At 39.1% G+C, this 21904-nt stretch overlaps 1 protein-coding gene across 8 annotated transcripts in view; it reads right to left on the reverse strand.

Annotated features, from left to right (window-relative positions):
• Window positions 1–288: 288 nt before the first annotated feature.
• The window catches only part of mark2b (MAP/microtubule affinity-regulating kinase 2b), a 50629-nt gene continuing 29013 nt past the window's right edge, over window positions 289–21904 (reverse strand). For 2 of the 8 annotated variants that reach the window (XM_058780640.1, XM_058780643.1), the window contains exons 12-19: window positions 21742–21880; window positions 21500–21639; window positions 19684–19772; window positions 12892–13035; window positions 8799–9062; window positions 6751–6777; window positions 4394–4432; window positions 289–2617 (exon numbers count right to left, since the gene is read on the reverse strand). In XM_058780640.1, the coding sequence (XP_058636623.1) occupies window positions 2182–2617; window positions 4394–4432; window positions 6751–6777; window positions 8799–9062; window positions 12892–13035; window positions 19684–19772; window positions 21500–21639; window positions 21742–21880 (1278 nt within the window). In that variant the 3' untranslated portion in view covers window positions 289–2181. The remainder of the gene's footprint in view (window positions 2618–4393; window positions 4433–6750; window positions 6778–8798; window positions 9063–12891; window positions 13036–19683; window positions 19773–21499; window positions 21640–21741; window positions 21881–21904) is intronic. The other 6 variants (XM_058780641.1, XM_058780648.1, XM_058780645.1 and 3 more) reach the window with 6 other exon arrangements.

Consider the following 21904-nt stretch of genomic DNA (forward strand, 5'->3'; position numbering starts at 1 on the left):
AAATATAGTTCCTTTAAGTTAAAATATATAGCTGCTTTTATGGTTTAGGATCATCGTACATGGGGATCCTCAAAGTTTGGAAACCCCTTGTTTAGGACAAAAAATAAATAAATAAATAAAAATTAACTCATTTATCTTGTGGCACCTGGTTAGGACTAAATTGTTACTATATGCCACTTACAAGCAAGTATATCAAGAGCTTAGTTTTAGCAATCAAGCATACCTTCACAGATGCCACAAACATTATTAAACCTCAGAACATACTGCATCAGTTTTAATACAGTCAGCTTGAATTTAATTGTTTTATTACTATCATTGATCATAATCATCTTTGCACAAAAAGAAAAAACAAAACAAAAAACATTTGGTGTATTTCTATGCGAACCCCCCTAAACCCAACAGCAAAGAGTCTGACACAAATAATAAAATTACAGCAACGAAAAACTTGTGTAAATAAAAATAATCAACCCTGAAGAAAAATAACAATACTTAAGATAATTGGATCCCCAGCACCTTGAACAAATGATCATTGGTGAGAACAGCAAAGTACATGACAAAAAAAAAAAAGATAATCATTATTTTCTATGAAGATATAAAACACACATGTGCACAGTAGTCCCCCAAACTGGTGACAGACTTTTTAAGGAGATCTGATCCCAACCCCCTTCCTCTTTACACAACAACAGAGGTGACAGTGCACCCGATGTCAACTAGAGGATGCATGCAAGCATGTACAGCTCAGCAGAAATGGATGGAAACACACTGTAACTTTCTAGCTCATAGTCAGTGTACCTTTATGCTCTCTCTTTTATGCAGACACATCTGCGGGTTGTTTCCAAATTACTGATCTGCTTGTGCAAGAATGACATCCTAACTGATTTCAATAGTGAAAATGATAATGCCAACAAAATATTGGAATTACCAGAACGCCAATATTTGACTTCATGGCAGGTACTTGTTGTCTCAAGGCTACGTATTAATAGTCTCTGCATTGAATATGAAACTAAGCAAGCCTTTTGGTTATTCAGATATGACACTCCATCATCTCTCACACACACATACACATTCAATCACGATACGTTTTCATAAAGAGTGTGCTATCAAATGCTTAATGCCAAAAAGCCACCTGCAGACGAGACCAAGGTGGAAAGTTCTTGGCTTGAACCATGAAAGGTGTTGGATGCAGAGAAGAAGAGCTCGACAGCAGTTCCTAAGTCAGGAAAATGGCATGGGAATGATTAGTTGCAAAGATTGAGTCCTTTAATGTCTTTTCCAGTGACTTTTTTTTTGTTTTAAGTGTGAGGAGAGTACTTGCTGCCCCATAATCCTTTGCAACAAAGCGGGGCGAGAGTGTGAAAGGTGCAGTGGGAGTCATGTGGTGCTTTTTCAGACATTCTTTATACAAAGGCATAGCACGATCAATAACACGAGACCACAAATTTAAAAAAATTTAAAAAAAGAATTTGTTTTTCCTAGGAATAATATTAAAACATAATCATTGGTAAATACAACAATGAAACATTTAATTTCTATAAGAAAATAAAAGGCAACAGAAATTCACCCATTCCAGTGCAGCAAATCTAAACCCAGCCGATTAAGAATTAAAATCACCTTAACCAGAATTTACAATCCTCTCAGTATTGATCAAGTTCTGGCCCTTACTGAACAACGGTGAGGTGTAACCCTGTCGATAGAAGAAGAGAAAGAAATAAACACAGAGAGAGAGAGTGAGTGAGTGAGTGTGTGTGTGTTTCTCTTAAGGGGGCACAAACTTCTGTCCTAAACTGCGCACCTACACCCTGTGAATACTTTAGGGCCACCCCTCTTACAAGTGTGGCGTTTTAAGCTCTATCCGTTTCAATAGGCAATAGGTGCGTTTGTGTGCGAGTGTACAAAGAGAACAAAATGAGTTCAAAATTCATTTGTCGCCTTTCGGAATTGAACATGTTCAGGACAATGAACCAAGGACCTGCAGAGATTACTCTTCCAAAACTCTTCAATGAGCAGGAATGAAGGGCCAGTGTGCTACTTTTTCCCCCCGTTTGTATGAATCTGATCTTATATCTCTCTCTGTACCTACCCATACCAGCAGGTTGTGTTTGAGCAATACAATCCTCACTCATCCCTGTTCAGAGACTCTTTAATATGCTACTTTTTCACTTTTCTCATCTCTTTCTCCTCTCACAGTTTCAGCTCGTTGGCGATTTTGGAGGCGATGTTTTTGAAGGCAATAGACGTCCCAGATATCCTCTTGAAGCGCACGCCATTAAGCGAGAGGCGGGGCAGCTTGCACACCTCCATCTCCCATTGGACGAAGTCGTCGCGGGCGGGGTTACCAGCCATGCACAGCAGCATGTAGCGCTCGCGCAGCTCGTACTCGCAGCTGTTGGCGTCAAGAACCTTCCGAATCTCCTTCATCATCTCACCGGGCTCCATGGAAGACGTGGTCTTCATGCTCCAGGTGAAGCGGAGCGAGCGAGGCTTCGCCTGGTCTTTGAGTGAGGACACGGGAGCAGCCGGAGGAGTCCCGCCCCCGGGGGAGGAGGAGGAGTCTTTGTTGTCATCTTCCGGCCCTACGCTGGTCTTCTCCGACTTCTCTGCGCTGCTGAGCATAGATCTGTAGAGACAGGGATGGAGAGAGAAGGATGGAGGTGGGGGAGGTTGAGAGAATGTCGGTAGGGGGTGAACGAGGACAGAAAGGAAGGAACGAGAGAACAAAGAGGATGTGGGAAGGTGCGTGGGAGAAAAGTGAGAAATCGTTGAGAGACAAAAAAGAGGGTTGAGGGAAATTGAGGGTGTTGAAGAAAGAGAGAGAAAGGATGAGGCAGTGGACATGGTTGGAGAGAGACATACAGCAATAAACAACTGGAAACGTTGCAGAGGAAAGCAGGCATGCATCCGTTCGTGTGCAAATTGATGTGGCGCAAACACATGGAACAGTGAAAGGCTTCTGCTTCGAGTGAACACCTTTCATTAAGGCATTCTTGCATGTGCCGTGCTAAGGATGTGAAGTCGCATCTCACATGCTTAAAGTAGAGTGTTTTATTGACTCTGGAGTGAATATGACAGTTGAGGGAAGTCTGAGCCTGTTCAGCTTCACGTTGAGCCTTTAAGAAGCTCTGAATTTCTCCCTCTCAGACGAAGACTAAATGAGATTTGGTTTGTTCAAATGACTTGATGTTGCTCAGTGACAAAAGCAGAATTAGGTTCATCTGGGTAAGTATGCTAGTCAAAATAATGAATGCTTAAAGCTGCCTTCAAGTTCCGACAAATGTAGAAATGTGACTTTAGTTGGTAAAAATGGTGCGTTGGGCATTTTCATATTTTAGGAAGATTTTTACCACAGCAAAATGAAAAATAAACAATGCACATTAGGTGCGCAATTGATACTTTATCTACAGTATCTTTCAAAATACTTTTATTCAGCAAGGATGCATGAAATTGATCAAAAGTGACAGTAAACACCTTTATATTGTCACAATTTTTTTTGCTTTCTATTCATCAATCCTTTTTATTTCAATTCTGTTTTACACTGATAATAATAAAAAAAATCATCATAATATTTCACAGTATTACTGTTTTTACTGTATTTCTGATCAAATAAATGCAGCATTGGTGAACACAAAAAACTGAAAACAAAATGTAATGACTCCAAACCTTTGAAAAGTAGTGCATGTGCTTTAAAATGTATCTGCTTTTACGTAAAAAAAAAGTATTTTCTGGCAAACTTGATCACTATTCAACATCAGCAGTACCCAAAATGCCTACAAACTAAATTGTACCATAAAAATTCACAATTAAAACTTAATTGTATCAAACCAGTAAAAAAAAACACACCTGTAATTATATTTTTATGGTGGTGCCTATGCATGCTAAACTCATAAATATGATTGTATGACTTGAAGGCAGCATTGCACACATAATACAATACTAGTACTTCTTTTGGTTCCTATTCATGGTGATGCTCAAAATATCTGAAACAAAGCGCAGGTCCGAATCGAGGAGTAGTGCAGATGTGTTCACAGAATTAAAGATTTTATTATTATAAGCAGTCCTTAGACAGATAAAACAAGCAGAAACCTTTCAACTGTGCATGCGTTTGCCATGTAGAAATAGAGAGACAGGCAGTAATCTGAAATGTATTCATTGTAAACAAACTTAAGACACAAATTATGAATCAATTAAAAATCAAAACACATCCCAGGTACTCCCACACACACACACACGATCATCCACACTGCAATTAATCCTTCAATTATATCCCACTGGGTAACTACTAATATTTGTTAAAAACCAATTATCAACCATTTAAAAGCCCCTTTGCTGCCCAATTACACCTCCTAAAGATCTACTGATTAGGTCTGATGAAGAAATCCTTATGTTTTGTTCTCACCTGATACCCTCCTCTCGACCCTCTCCCTCATAGGGGCTCCTCGAAAAAACATTCAAGAGTTTAGTCTTAGTCTGAGTTCTAGTTTAACTCATTCAATACAGTGATCAGGAAGATGAAGGACTGTCTAGCACCACATGAGGTTATGAAATTAATTACCCCTCCAGAACCACCACACTCCACTGATTCACTTGTTCATTCCCATTTTAAAACTAATTTCAAAGCTATTTATGCAGTCACAAAAAAAAACAAAAAAAAAATCACAGCAGCAACGTTATACATTCAGTACAACAGCGTAGTACCCTGTGTGATATTGCTTTGATATATTATTATTTTTCACTCTCACAGTTACTGAGCTGATCTACTGTATGCAACTGGAACTGTGCATGTGTAATGCCAATGAACAGATGAATCAGACAGACTGCTTCAGTAACATGAAGTGGGGTGGAATGATGCAGGTCTGTCCAAGATGCTCTAAAGGATTCTACAGAGCCCCATCACCATGGTAACAACTCACATCCAACAGTCACCTGCCCCTATAGTCTGTCTGGCCGAGCACACAAGCATCCCGAACACGCCACCAGACACACAAACAGACAAACAGGCCCTTAGCAAACTGACAATACCGTCAGAGCCCTTCTGCTAAGAGCCACATTTAAAAAAAAAAAAAAACACCACACAGATGACAGAAACACACCAACACAGTCACGTGGACAGACAGAGAGACAATGAAAGAAACAGCTCAGGACTTTGTTAGCGCATCATAACAAATGGTTAAAAAACGAGCAAAGCAGCATTTGAGTTGTTTAAGCACTGAAAGAAACATGAGCCATTACATTTGACAAATCCTGCAAAGAACACTTGGTCACCAACAGGCATGAATTACAAAATGCAGGCTTCAGGTTTGACCACCAGAGGGCGCAAAGACATATTTCCTTTAATAAACTGCTCGCTCACGCCCTCTGTTGGTCTCTAAAACGATAATAAGCACCTCGCATCACTTGAGTTACTAAAACATGAACAGGTTATCAACATAATCATGTCAGTGGAAGGAAATATCTTTGTTAATTCAAACTCCATGTTTTCGTGCCAGTGGCCCAAGTGGTTAGTGACTTCAGACAGATGGTGACGTCCATTCACCAGGTGCCTGTGTGTGAGTGAGTCATCAGTCAAACAGATTCTGACAATGCCGCATAAATAGAGAAAGAGAGAGAAAGAGAGAGAAGTGCGATGGGAAAGTTTGGTTTTAGGTGTTCGAGCAGGACAACGCCTGACAGCTGGCCGGTCTCAGCTTCTGTAGCTGTTGTCATTGTTAATGAGCGAGTGAAAGAAAGAGAAGACGTTCTGCACAAGACAACCATCCTTTAACCTTTTTCCTTTTACATTTCCAGCTCAAAAAACATTTATTATCTTTACAATGGCAGACTGCCTTTAGCACAACAACATACTTTCTAGAAGTGACATTTAGATGATCATAATTAATATTAATTGCTAACAGTATTAACAGTTTTCGTTTCCCATTTTTTGCGATGACTTCCTCTATGAGCCAAAATGAGGAAGACATGGTATAAACGACTTATGCCAAAACAACTGTGACATACACTAGTGTTCAAAAGTCTCTTATGCTCACTTATTTGATCAAAATACAGTAATATTGTGAAATATAATTACAATGTACTTTAAAATGGAATTTATTCCTGTGAAGGCAAGGCTGAATTTTTAGCAGCCATAACTCCAGGCTTCAGTTTTGCTTTAGAAATCATTCCAATATGCTGATTTGGTGCTCAAGAAACATTCATATTTTTATGGTAACCGTGATTTTTTTTTTACAGGATCATTTGATCTTTACTGTCACATTTGATCAATTTTATGCATCCTTGTTGAATAAAGCTATTCATAGACCCAAAAACTTTTGAACAGTAGTGTATGCAAGTAACTGTGCTTGTGGATTTCTTTTTCCATGACACCATATCCTTTTAGCCGTCTTAATTTTGACATCAGGTCAGGTCCTGTTATCAAAGCCCTGTGTTATTCGAGCAGGCGGAGACACTAGTCACACACAGAATCTGGGACACACAGGTGAGGTCACCAGGTAAACTGACAGGGAGGGGAAATAAAAGGATGGAGTCGGGGAGGAAAGGCACTGGGTGTTACTGTGGAAAGTTGAGGACGGTGGTGTTTTTAGGGCTGAAGTTGGTCGTTAGTGCTGGTCATGACACTGCACACAAAATAAACAACCAGGGGAAAAAAAGGGCCAATCACAGAACACACTGAGGGATGTAGACAAGGAACAGGGAAAGAGAAATAAAAAGGTCAAAACAAGCCTTAAACAAAGGGGGGTTAGGGTCATCGTTGCCTACCTTCTGGGGAATCTGAGTGACAGATTTCTACAAAACAAAAGTAAAAGAAAAAAAGAAGAAAAAAAGGAAAGAAATGTATATATGTAAATTGAAGAGCAAAAAAGCAAATTAAAATGTCAAAGTGGTTGGGTTGCCCTGGACACAGCAACAATCAGTCTGAGGTTATTTGATGGGTTATCTGTTTTAACCGTACAGAATGAGCAAATAACATTAGTAATCTGGGTCACTGCATGCAATTAAACTATTAAGTCAATTATTAACACTCATAAAAGGGTTGGAATGCTTACACAAACTAAGTAGAGCTAAACCGCTTAATCTGAAGTATTGTTAAAGCCAACATGAAATCAAAACTGACCCAATTTACTTAATTCATGGCACAATAAGACTTGAAATTTAGTACATGTTCACAGTTAATCATTGCAAATTACACTAAAGTAAAACAAATTGTCTTCCTAATTTTTCATCATTTAGCTCCACCTCTGAAATGACTAACCTTCATGACCAGCCTAGGCCACTCAGGCGGTGCAGATAATGTTAACCAATAGCCAGTAGACACTGTTTCAGACATACTGTTGTAGATAATTCAAGCTTTTCAATGAAATAATACAGCTGGTCATTTCAAGGCATATTACAATAATATACACTACCATTCAAACATTTTGAGGTTGGTAAGATGTTTATTCTTTTTGAAAAGTCTCTCATGCTCATCAAGACTGCAGTTATGTGTTTACTAATACAATAATATCGTTTAATATTATACAATTAAAAATAACTGTTTTCAATTTTAATATATTTTAAAATGTAATTTATTCCTGTGACGGCAAAGCTGAATTTTCAGCAGCCATTACTTCAATCTTCAGAGTTCTTCAGAAATCATTCTGATATGCAGCTCAAGAATCATAATGACCCCAAACTTTTGAATAGTAGTGTAATAAAAGTTGCAGATATTACATAAATTCAACAATAAATCTGAAACAGAGGCATTACCATTAAGGTATAACTAGATGCTCACATTCATGCCATTTTTCACTAATATTCTGTTTCCTTTAGAAAAATATGATATTTCAGAAGTAAAATGGGTTGCGAATGCCATTTCATGTTGACCTTCAGAAAAGATGTTTACATTCATTTATTAAAACGCACAAATCTTGTTCATGTCGAACCATTCCCACACTGGCTTGAACGTATACACAAAAGGACACAAAAACAAACAGATACACAAGGACAAAATAGAAAACGCCATCTGTCATTTCACCCTTTCCTTTGATATCTGAGGCCGAACAGAAACGAAAGACTAATACTGAACATGTAGGTGTTCTTATGTTCCTTAAAGTGCAACTGAGATTTTTCATCTAGCAGTTTAAACATGAGTTTTGTGCTTTTGAACAAACAATACAGCACAATGTAAGTGAGTGAGTGGATTCCAAGGTGTCCCCTCCACAAGTATTTATAGAGCAGGGGAATGCAATACCTCAGCTGTTACCAAGGATACTGTCGCCACGGAGGTGCGGAAAAGGTAGATATGTGTGCTGGAACTTAGAGACAGAGATGATGAAACTGATGAGAAATCTGCATGTGTTTAAATGAGCTGAGATTCGTGTTGGGATTATGGGTACTGACAGCACTTTGATTGCCTTATGAAGGCCTGACCTTGCGGGCGAAATGATGACAATACCCAAGACTCTGTTGAACTTTGCGATTGTGTACGCCGACGTTTTGCAAGAACAAATCCTCTTGTGAAGCTGTTTGATAACAGACAGACAACCAACCAGCATACTAACCGAATATAATGACAGACACCTATGAAATAACACTCAGCAGGAGGTGTGAGAATGTGCTGATGTGTTCGCTTTGTCTTCTAAGTCTCTTTCTGTTATTTTTCATCAGCACCTAGTCTATCTTTAACTGACGAAAATACCCGGCATTCATCGCACTCATCCTCACACCACCACGCTCAGCCACAATCAGGCTTCTTGGGTTGTTAACACCTCCTGAAATCAGTGACTTCCCCTGTCATTGACTTATCAAACACTCGTTGTCTATCTCACCTGCGCACAAACTTGGAAGTGAACTTGCTGAAGATGCCGGAAGTCGCGGGTCGTCGTTGTTGGCTGTTGCCGTGGGAGAGAGAAGGGGAGGCGGGGGCCCCGTGGTAAGGAGAACCCTGTTGGTCCCGTGCGCCCCGCTGCTGGCCGAGGTGGAAGGTGTTGCGGGTGGGCACCCCTCTAGGGAAATTGGTACGGTCCGTCCCAGCTGCGCTGCTGATATTGTGGGCTGATGGGGAAGCACCAGGTGCTCTCTGTGGGGGATCACTGTGACAAAGCAATTTTTCCCCAAAGAAAAGGAAACAAAGAAAGATGAGGACATGGCAGGATCAGTATTTAAAAATGTATATTTACTATCTTTTTTTTGGAATAAAAGTGATTTCAATAAATATTTAAATGCATTTTAAAGGCTTTCCATTTAAATTAAAAAAAAAATAGATAACCATTTATTTTAAAGTGTCCTTGTCGCACGTTATGTTACAATAAATTATGCATAATTATATGCATAAGTACATGTTGTTAATATAACTTAGAACTTAAATATACAATAACACTGTAACAACGACACTGCAAAATAAAGTGTAACCTATAAAAATTAAATACAAAATAAAATAAAATATGGGCATGGAAGGTTGATTTTCACTACTTTTGTCTGCAGAAAGAATAGCAGATAATGGGTGTTTCAAACCTGCTTTGTAAATATGAAAAACACTTGATTTATGCATTCATAAAACAATCTCCATAAAATCATGTTTAACTTCAAAAATACAGATTTAAATTATGGTAAACCAACAGTTAAAGTATCAGGAGCTTCGTTCTGGCTCTTGCAGTGCTCAAGTACTTATATTACGTAATCTCAAAATAATAAAATATGTCAACTGCAAAGAAGAGAATATAGACATATCTCTGGCCCAGTGCATAGACTTTTAATCCATCACACACACACACACACACACACACACACACACACACAGTTCAGGGATATTGTAAAACTTGCACAGTAATTTGTGTGTATGTGTGAGTGAGTGTGTCCAAGCAAGCGTGTAGTGAAGCAGCACACCTCCCCATAGCTGTCCTTTCTGCACACTGCCTGTGAAAATCTCACCCAACCATGTCAGGTCCATGCCAACATCTGTTTAAGTGCCAACCAGTGTAGTAGAACCTAGCCAGAACCAGTCGCCAACTGGCACAAGCACGGCCAGGGAGGTCACATGACTCTGGGTAACTGAACCCGCCAAAGCTAGATCACAAACACTGTCCATCCACTTCAGCCAGGAAGTGAAGCATGCTGGACCCTTCTCAGAAACATAGCTGTGTTTGGAATAACAAACTATGATCTGCTCTATAAACAGACACCACATTATCATCTCATTTAGGGACATGTTTATAACTCCTGATTTGACAAGGTTACACACACTGGTCCACTTGTAGAAAGTAAAAACCTTTAAATAATTTTTTTTACAGCCAACATGAGATCAAATTCAACACAATTTACTTTTCTTGTCTTATTGCCAAGTTTTCTTTTTTTTTTTTTTTGCATGTTATTCTAAAGACAAAAATTCTCAATAAATAAAATAAAATAACATCATAAAGCAGGAATGTTAGGACCACAGTAATTGCAGATGGATAAAATCAAGTCCTGATTGACGATTTTATCTTTGAATACTCTGATTCATCCTGAAATGCATCATATTATACAAGTAAAATGGTTTGTAAGCATCATTTCATGTTGACTGAGTAAAACAAATTAGTTGGTTACTGGGGATCAGCATTTACAATGCCAATGACTCAATTTCTCTCCCTTTTTCACCTCAATTGAGCCGTTTTCTTTTTACATTTTTTAATTAATTAATTTTTTTTTAACATTTTGGCAGCACCAAAATCACTTACCTTTTGCAGATCCAAGTATGACATCAATACACTGGCTAAAAATGACCTTCTCAAACCCTCTTTACATAAAAGTTCACAGCAGGTCATCACTAACACTTCAGGGTGGATTAAACCAGGGGCCTGAAAGACTGTGCAAATCACTGGGAGAGTGTCCAACTCTATCACTTTACCATGGAGCAAGAATACTCAGGGGCAGATTTGGGGAAAAATTCATCGACTAACTCTGACTGTGCAAACTAATAAACACAAACACAACACCTTAGCAAGGGACTCAGATGTTCCCATGATAACACTGTAGTATGTTAGATACAGCACACAGCTAAAGGTTAAGAAGTAAAAACTAAATACTCACTCTAGCAAATATGAGCAGGAGCTTAAGAACCAAACCCATGCCACTGGGAAAACACATCTGCACTTTTGACTTATGTCAGAACACACATGAAACATGTATGATGCGACATGCATTTAGTATTATTCCATAGATATTCTCTCTTGAAGCAGAGATTTTCACAGTGGCAAACCACACAGTCTTAAGTTGTCAAAGTGAAGGCCCTTGCACGTGACTCATGTTGATGTTCTTCTAGGCAGCAAAGCATCAAACTACAGTGTTACCACTGACACCAGGTTAGACTCATGTAAATTGTTGAAAAGTGTGACTTTTCATAATCATAAGATATAAGAGGGATTGATCCAGTGGCAGCTAAAAGTGTCCTGAGACAGGACAAAATTTTCTTTCTACATTTACATTTACGCATTCCCTGGGAAGCAAACGCATGAGCTTGCCATTGCTACATCAGTTCTACGTTTTTCTTCCGTTTGCCGTCACTATTTCAGTTAAACCTTGTAAAATCTCCCTTCCTGTGTGCTATTTGTAGCACTTGTGGAAGTCAACACTTGTGTCCTGACATGAGTCACGTGAAAGGAACTTGAGAGACAGAATAAGCCACACTATGTGCTGTACATGGCCCCTCACTCTCTCACTCATATATACAGTGCACACATCTGAATATATGGCCCTTGCACTGAGGTACATTTCACTCCAGAGGGGAGACAGTGCATAGGGGGCAGAGAAGTACAGAGGAGTGAGAGAGACGATGTAACAGGGTAGCAGTACCTTCTCTCAATGGTCCCCAACCACGCTCGGAAGAGGCTCAGCTCACTGCATGCAACAGACCAGCCATTCACTTACAGCAGCACTGACAGCTATTTGAACCACTCACACTCCCTGCTGCCTTAGCTTCAGCGCTATAAATGATGTGTTCCTGCTGTGGTCAGTGTTCAGTGTGAATATGCGGTTGTTGTTAGCGGCCTTACAATGTTGGTCAAGAGAGGAGAGGAAACAATGTTTAAAAGAAGGAGGGAGCACGATTAGCTGGAAAGTGAAGTAGGGTCTGTCTAGCATTATTTTAATTCAGCAACACTGCCAAGTATCGCCGTTCACATCCTATCCTAACAAACACTCATCACTCCATGAAAGCTGTAACAAATATTATGATTTCTTATTTGTTTCTGAAATCCCTTCTGAAAAAAAAAGAGAGTTTTGGTCCAAGCTGGTATATGACAGACATTGCTGCATGTTTTGTTTTTTTCCAATGAAACTGGTTGACCAAGAAAGTCTTGCTGGTTTGAAGTAGTAGTTCATTCAAACTGAAAATTCTTAGTGTGATTTTTCTGCATGAGCCTCATGTTGTTCCAAACCTGTATGACTTTCATTTTTGTCCATACAATTCAAGTCAGTGAGGTCCAAAAGAACTCTGACTTTCATTGTACAAACAAAAAGCACATTTTCCAAAATACCATATTTTGTGTTCCACAGAAGAAACTAAGTCAACTAAGTACAAATCAGGAATGATACAAGGGTGAGTAAATTTTCCCCTACTAGTGAAGAAGCCTGGACACAACTGTGGACCACAACCCAAAACATATGCTGGTGTCCAGCTGTGTTAGTCTTTTCAGAAGTGATATGAAAATGTGTCTTGTTTTAGTCTTGTATCACAGCCATCTTCCCAGTGTTGACTCTGTCGGCTTTTGTCACCCCCTGACTTCCTGCAAGCTCTTTCCCTGCCAAGTAAATGATTTCTAACAATGCAGAAACCCCCTGAGACATGTTACAGTTCCCAGATTTCATCACTTTATACGACACTCTTCAGTAGTTGACATGACTGGTTTCTTGTTGGGTTCTCTCTTTGGCGGCGTGGGGACTTGCCTGGGCCGGTGTGAATGCAGGTCTGCGGGGCAGGGATGGGCGGAGGTGGAGAGGGACTTGTGATGGCGGGTGCGTGAGGAAGAGGATGAGGAGAGCACAGCGCCGGCCGAGGCCGTGGAGGCGCGGGACCCGGGCGTGTTTAGGCTGAGGGGAGAGAGAGAGCGACCCCTCCATACACACACGCACAAATCGACACACACATAAACACGAGTGTGTACGTATGTGTGGAGGCAGGGAGGGAGGGAGAAGCATTCCATTAGAAACACACTTTGCACACATTAGAGAGAATGATAGAGACAGACAGACCAACAGACAGAGACTGACAGATCAACAAACAGACAATAGATAGACATATATGGATAGAGCAATAGATAGATGAGAGATCGACAGTTATAGCTATAGAAAGATAAATGGATAGAATGATAGTTATAAACAGAGCAATCGACAGGGTGACAGAGCAATAGATTGACAGAATACAGTGTGAAGCCCAAAGTATACTTCACTTTTTACGCGTACGCAAAGGGACAGCGTACAGTCAGTGTGCATTAGGGGTTGACCGATATGTGTTTTTCAGGGCCGATGCCGATTATTACAGACCAAGTGGACCGATAACCGATATTTTTAACCGATATATTATGTCTAATGTAAAAATGAAAATTAATGTCAAAATTAAGAATAACAAGGGCTCTGACAAAAACTGCCTTCCCTGGTGTTGATTTCACTTCTTACTCTTGTCATCCTCCATGCATCCATCTACAATAAGGGTAATATAAAGAGAGAGTTAAAAGTGGGGCCACTGCACGCTTCATGATTAAGCCTATGAATACTGTACTACAGCTAAACAGCTTGGGGAAATGTAAGCTCTCATAATTATAATATAAAAGTGTAAATAATTTAATTGTCTTCATAGCTCTATTGTAGAAGTTGTGAAGAAGACTGCAACTATTTTAATTAAACTATAACACTAATAGCCTGTTAGGCACACTTGGTTCAATAGCCTATTGAAATGTCACAATTTATGTCATCATAATCTTGGCCTGTGTGACAGTATCTTAATCTTGGCCTATGTGACAGTAATTTCGATTAGTTTTAATTTACAGTGCAGTGCAAATTAAGCCATAATTTAACATTAATTTCAGTTATCTTTTATTCAAATGAGAGTTAAACTCAATTTTTTGGCAAACAAATGGGTTTACCATTAAAATTAAAACATGGAATAAGTAGCGTATTGTGTGATTATTCTTTTAAACAAAAGTTGTTGTTGTAGTAGTAGTAGTACTAGATAAACCGAACTTTTATTTTGACGGGTTGCCATGAGGACCTCTTAAGTTTCTGTATAGCCAATGTATGTGATATGACGATCGTTTTACTCAAATGAAACGGTCAAATGCTCATGAAGCAACTGTCAGAGCAGTTCTGGGGATGTTGGTCGTGTATTTATGTCCTCATTTAGTGAGACGGCAGATGCTGAAAACACCGCGAGCGTCGCGCACTTCAGTGTGTGTCTGTGCCATTCACATATACAGAGACACGCAGAACATACAGAATTCATATTTAAATAAGTCTTTTTGCAGCTTAATATTTACAGATACTAGTCCATAGCGCGAGTCGATTTAAGTGTACTGACCTACTTTTGATTAATTCATCCAAACTTTGACGAACTCTGTGACTCCGCGTTATACAGTAAATTCCCTTTATACGACTGGATTCCGCGATTCCGTCTGCGTTTTCCCCATCGCGGAAACCATAAATAGATAATATTGAGGTGTTTTGCAACTTCAGTGTAGTGGATTGTGATTCATTGCAACTTAAGCAAGGTCTGCTGCTGCCTTTGGGAGACAACTGATGCGTGATGATCACTGAAACTGTAACAAGCGCTTTCAGTGAGAGAGTGCCTTAGTCTTCCACATTGATTGGTCTGACTCGTGACTCCCAACAAATCAGATGCGCGGTGGGCTGCATCAGAGCCAAATAGCGCGTTTCAAAATTAAATAATTATATCGGCACATCGGTTTTGAAAATGACCGATACCGATAATCATAAAAATGCTTAATATCGGCGCCGATAATCGGCCAGGACGATAATCGGTCGACCCCTAGTGTGCATGATGCAAATTTCATCATCAGAACAGTATGCGCGTACTGCACACGCACTACCCGATTTTTGTACTTTGTACGTGCAAGTCGCACATGCGCAGTTATTTTGCAGTAATCAGTTCTTCCACAAGGTGGCAACTCTGTCCCGGGTCATTGTCTCACAGTAGAAAATGAAACCAAAGAGATGTAACAACAACTGCGACAGCTCGGCTTTGATTTAAAAGAGTTCAAAGATATTTGTTATCGGTCATAACTTAAAGGGGAAAAACAGAGCAGACACTGGACATGGATGAAGCTTTCTAGAGCAAAACTGTCGACATTCACGCACAACATCAAATGGAGTATACTTAGAAAGGGTATGCGTTGAAATGTAAGGCTACAAAAACTAAGTATACTTGGGGCTTAAGACAGACAGACAAACAGATAGATAGATAGCAATAGAAAGAGCAATAGGCAGCTAGAGTGATTAATAAAGCGACAGAGAGAGCAACAGACAGAGCGATAGATAGTGATAGATGGATAGAGCGATAAGATAGATAGTGATAGATAGATGGATAGAGCGATAGATAAACAAACCGATAGATAGACAGAGCAATAGATAGACGAACTGATAGACCTATAGATAGATCAATAGACAGATAGAGCGACTGATAGATAGACCAATAGATAGATAGACAGATCGATAGATCTGGGCATTTGAACTGAGAGACAGTGGTGAATGGTACAGGAGAGAGAGGGGGAGATGGAGGGAGGGAGAGAGAGAGAGGTCAAACAGAGTGCTGATTTCACAGAAAAGCACAAAAGAAACACACATACACACACACCCACATGCCACTATGCAGGGATTAGTTGAGCTTGTGGTGGAGAAATAACATGCTATCACCTTGCTATGTGGCAGAGAAGCTAAGCCTATTACAGACGACTACAGCAACCTTACAACAGAGTTAATGGTGCTTTTTTCCATCACAAGCCACCCTAATCCATTTAAAGCTATACATACACTAACAAAGACACACAAAGTCACAAACACTCACAACGCAGACAGAAGAAAACAAAATGAGTGTTCAAAGACAAACGATCCAGTAGAGAGAGAAATAAATGGAAAAGGAAGAGGGATGTGTGGGGAATATTTAACCCGACACACCGCCTGAATGCCTTCACATAAGCTCATGAGAAAACACACAGGCAAATCAACAAAACCTGCAGTAGCATTAAAAGGACAAAAAGTTATAACTCTTAAAGACCCCATGAAATCATTTGATGGAAACAGTTTTCTTTCCTTTGTTGAAACATTAGTTACTTAAAAAGGAAGATGGGGCGTGACATAGCACAGGCCTTTTTTTAAATAGCCTTTTGTATACATCACATGACTGCGAAGTTGATGTTAAGAACAGATGATGTTCTTATTCTAGAAAGCATAATTTGAATTCATGGGGTCTTCATCATTCATCAGTGTTATCATAACATACTTACACACCCATAGAGAACTACAGTAGCAGAGCACAACTCTAATAATAACAGTTAAAGGCTTGTTCACACCAAGTTCAAGGGATACTTCGCACAAAAACAAAACATTCTCTCATCATTTACTCAACCTTATGCCGTCTCTCAAGACTTATGACTTACTTTTGTTTAGACAGACACAACATTTTTCTGAAAATAATCAATCTTTCTCCAAACAATGAAAGTGTACAGGCCAGAAGTGATAGGTTATAGTTAAAAATAATATAATTTTTCTTACACCTATTGTTTTACTTCAGACATTAAGCCCTTTTCCACCGCATGAACTTTCCCCAGGAACTAGGGACTTTGGGCCAGTACTCGGTGCGTTTCCAACCCAGGAACCAGGATCTAAATAAAGTTCCGAGTAAAAATTTGCCCCTCATACTACTCGTGAGGTAGTACTTTTTCAAAGGTCGGGAACTTTCGGGGCGGGACTTGGGCGCTGAGCATGCTGAGTGGTTGAGTTCACGCAGTATTGTATTTCAACCACCATATTCGCATACTTTTCAAAATATTACTGTTATTGTGTCATGAAATGTAGTTTTACGAGTATTTCAGACGAGAATGTAGTTGTTTTAAACTCAAAACTGCGGTTTATTTATAAAGGCAGCGTCTACTTGAAAATGTGCGTCGCTGATTTCGGAGACACGAGCTCCACGTGCTCAGTGCTCAGTGCTCATGTATCCCAAAGAGAGCAGCCTTAACTCGGCTAGTCCTTCTGACATTTGCCGCTGGCTCTGATGTCTCTGTAGAGGTTAAACATGAGATATAATTTGTTTTGGGTAAATCCAACATGTAATCTTTGGTCTTTATTATATATTATATATCTATTATATATCTATCAATATGTTAGAATTATTATATTAAACAATGCTGTTTAATATAATAATTTGTTTCATTGTATACACGTTCCCTGAACTACATTTTCCGGCTATTAATATGTTTAAATGAAAACAAAAAGAGGCCTATGCCACCAGACTATTTGCCTAATCTTCTCGGTACTTTAGACTGCGATGGAAACGCAGACAGCAACAGGTCTGCGGGAAAAAAAGTTCCTGGGACAAGTTGTTCCAGGTAATTTCGGTGGAAAAGCGACTATTGATTCAATAACTGGGGCCGTGTGGATTACCTTGTTTACTTCGTGTGATTTTTGAAGCATCAGCTTTGGGAAAGAAAGCCATAAACATCTGGATCGACATGAGGATGAGTAAATGATGAGAGAATTGAGAGAATGAGAGAAAATAACAACTCCTTGCACCAAAACCATACACATCAAGTCCAATGAATAAAGCTGAAAAGAAAAAAAAAATACTCTGGTCAATGTGACCCACAGTACTGCTGTGAATATATTGTAGTCTTCTCCAATCCTGCTCCTATGCCATAATTTATCTTACTTTATGTACAGACACATATTCTTTTGTATATAGCAACTGTTCTGTACATACACTACTGTTTGGAGTCTGTAAAGAGTTTTATTTCATTTTAATTCTTATATGCTTACCAAGTCTGCATTTATTTGATCTAAAATACAGCAGAATAGTAATATTGTGAAATATTATTACAATTTAAAATAACAGTTTTCTATTTCCATATATTTAAAAATGTAATTTACTCTTGCAATGGCAAAGCTGAATTTTCAGCAGCCATTACTCTAGTCTTCAGTGTCACATTATCATTCAGAAACCATTCTAATATGCTGATTTGATGCTCAAGAAAAAGTATCATAAACCATAAATACCCTTTTCAGGTTTCTTGGATAAACACAAAGTTCAAAGGAACTTGTCTGAAATAGAAGTATTTTGTAACATCACGTCTTTTACTATTATTATTAACACTGCACATGAATAAAAGCATTACATTTCTTTAAAAAATGTTACTAACTCCAAACATTTTAACAGTATGTGGTATTTTAGTATTGTGTTATTTTTGTTATTCTGTGTGTGTCTATGTAGCTCTGCAAATACTGCAAGTTTCCTTTTATCAAAATCAAATCTTACTCAGCCGTGTCAGTTCCTGACACATGACCTAAAAGCTAATATCTTATTCGTCTGAGAGTTTCTTTTCTCCATCAGAACCATAAACAAATAATGACACTAATAATAATAATAATGAAAAAAGTACAACAAATGATCCATGTGGTATGTTATTCAGAGCTTGGTAAAAAGGAGTTTACAGAAATGCATTGTTTCTTTTTGAAATCTTATCATCCCTGTATATTTAGACTTGGTCTGAAAAAGCCTTCATTATTGCTAACGGCATAGGGCTTTCTGCACTGGAATTGACACTTGTTGACAGAGCAAAAGTGCACATTCAAAGTTCAAATTCCCACAGATATGTTTTGTCTCAGCTGATTAACCAATTAATAATTTTTAAACTACAAGGTACATGCATATTAATTTGACTCATGACCATAATTAAAGCATCTGATGGTCACCACTTTGGTAGCGCAGAAGACATCATCTTCATGCAACAAGACTCCAGTAGGCAGAAAGCTCTATCTCCATTTTTAAAAATACATCTCATGCATATGCTTATGCATAATTGATATAGAGTGAAGACACTGGAGTGTGTGGAATGTGAGCATAAGCAGCAATATGAATGCTGGAGAAGGAGGAGTTATGATGCATGAATGGTTAGTGGTGCACAGGAAGTGAAGGATGACTGACTTAGTGTTCGTTGGCGATGATCGTGGGAGGTTTATATGGGGTTTAGATGATGCTTTAATGCATGCATGAGTGACTGGGATTTAACCAATTAAGGCATCTAAAAGGTTTTCAAAAGAATACTCTTGTGATGGACATTTTTCTCTTTAAATTAGTGTGTGGGTCTGAATGAGATGGTTCTCTAGGCATCACTAATCCGGCTGAAATCCAGGATGAAGTATGCCAATCTGGCACAACTCGGCCTTTCTGGAGATCAAAAGCATGCCAATCTGGGCTCCATGGCAGGTAATGGCCAACAGCATAGAGACAGGAGATAGAAGTAGACTCTGTGTGTGTGTGTGTGTGTGTGTGTGTATGTGCAATGTAAAATAGAGAAAACTGGTGACTGGTTTTGTTAGTGATCTTATCTAGGAGGGATGAACTGTGCCCATATACGTGTGTGTGACAGTAAGAGAAAGGTAAGTGTTTTTCTGTACTTTGCCTTTTTTGAGATTTACACTCTTTCAACAGATGCATGTCTTTGGGTGTACCTGTCCTTGCCGTTTTGCACTCCCAGAGTGGCTCTCTCAGAAACGGGAGAATTTCTGCTGCGGCTTGTGCCCGTGGACAGGATACTATTCTGAAATCACAAACACACACAGGTGCAAACCAGTGTTGTTACTGTTAACTAATGCCAAATTTACACTGCAAAGGTTTCAGAGAAGTAGAAGATCCATTTAGGTGTCTTCACACAGAAGGTCTAAAGCTGCTTGGAAATGGCATAAATGCATTTACTATTATTGATATTATTAATAATAATATTCTTTAAAGCTGCAGTCCGTAACATTTCGAGTTCAAAATGTAGAAAATTGATATAATAAGTGAGTACATCATGAATCCATTCTCCAAACCGTGTTTCTGGCTTATCCTGAATTACTATGGTGCACTTACAATGAGTTTTTATATTCGGACTAGTTTAGACTAGGAACCACTGCAGTGTAGCCCTGTTTCTGCGTGATTTATCATAGACATAAACAGAGAGAAGTAGCTCCGGCTACAATGTTCTTCAGCAAGATGCACAGTTCTGTTTATTAACCGCTAGAGAACCAAAAGTTACAGACTGCGGCTTAAATTTCTATAATCTCTTTACTAGATTTTTCTGACAAATGCACATTTGCATGTATTAGTTCTGGAACTGCAACAGTAATCCAAGTCTGGCCTAGGAGTGATTAAATGAATCAGGCTATGGACCATACAAGGGACAGCCCTGCTATGTACTCTGAGTGAATGACAAACTAGAAACAAAACACATTTTTGTCTATTGCTCAAGGTGTGAAAATGTTTGCTCTCTCATCCAACTTGTAGTAGATCTACTACTTGGTTGGTACTCAGACAAGGCCTATTCATACAATAATACTTGCACTTTGAGAACAAAGGGAAAAGGCACACTATCTAAAGATGTGCAAACCTAGAAACTCCAAGTATGATGTGGTATGTGAAAGCTCAAAATACCATCCTCTGTAGCTCTATTTTCTCAAAAATAACTTGAGAGCAGAAGCCATGAGCTTTGGACGTGCCAAACATCTCTCGGTCAGAGAGTGCGCTTCAACCCTGGGCAAGCCCTTCCAGCCATCTGCTGCATGAAAAATATCAGTGTGGAAAGCAGCAGGCTTTTCAGAGCACCCTCGTGTAACTGGGAACAGAAGCAGTAGTTAAGATGTTTAAAAATTACCCTGCTATTATGTCAAAAGCTTCCTCAATCCATAATGTAATTACATGTTCTTCAAGTACATGGAAACTGAACTAAAGAACATGACGTGACTTTGGTACTGTATTAGTCCTGTTGATAAGCTTGAGTGCCCTAGCTTGTAAAAGATCAACAAGGACTCTGCCTAGATAAACAAGCTCTAATTGATATAGTTCCCTTTTTTGCATAATTGTGTTTTATAGGTTGAACATTTTTCGACTTTGTTTGGCAGTCGAGACTGGAAGTGACAGGACAACAGGGGGCACAGAACTGGGAAAGGACACATGAATGCCACAGCTCAAAATACAGTTGAACAAGTATTATTTTTCTAACTACTGGTATGTGTGTACCTGTGGTACGATATTTAATTGTACATTCTCTTTCATCCAACTTTTATATTTAGTTCGGCTTTGCTGTCACCTAACACTCACTACACAGTTTGTTTTTTAAAAATAATTTTATAACCGTGTTAAATGTAATCTTAAGCATATATTAAAAATTATATTTTTATACTGTACATAATGCATAACTTCACTTGTAGCATTTAAAATGATTTTAGTTTAGTAATTTATTTACACAAAATCTCTAAGAAACATATCACCAAACAGACACACACTTACAGTGGAGGGTGTGGAACTCTTTTTGCGTTCGCTGGAGATAACTGGACTGGGTGAAACTTTGGTGGAGCTACCTGAACCTTTCCTCCCAGAATCCTCCACTCCATGCTTGTTTTCTCCCTGAGGCCGTTTCGAGTATGAGCCTGAGGGACAAAGAAGAGAGAGTATGAAGGGCAAACATACATGTGAATGTGTGTTTATAAAGGTCATTATAAAGGTCATACAAACGCTCCCAATCCACTCACCCTGATCTGTTGATCTTCTGACAGGTTTCTGAGTGGATGACACACTGCGCTGTACCATATGAGGCGGAGAAGGGCCATTGCTGTTAGTGAGGTCACTTCCTGGGCGTGGCTTTAGCGACAAGTTGACACCCTCGTCAAGCTGCAAGTCAGAAATTTCAAACAA

Source organism: Onychostoma macrolepis, chromosome 07 (assembly GCF_012432095.1).
Source record: "Onychostoma macrolepis isolate SWU-2019 chromosome 07, ASM1243209v1, whole genome shotgun sequence".
Lineage (NCBI taxonomy): Eukaryota > Metazoa > Chordata > Actinopteri > Cypriniformes > Cyprinidae > Onychostoma > Onychostoma macrolepis.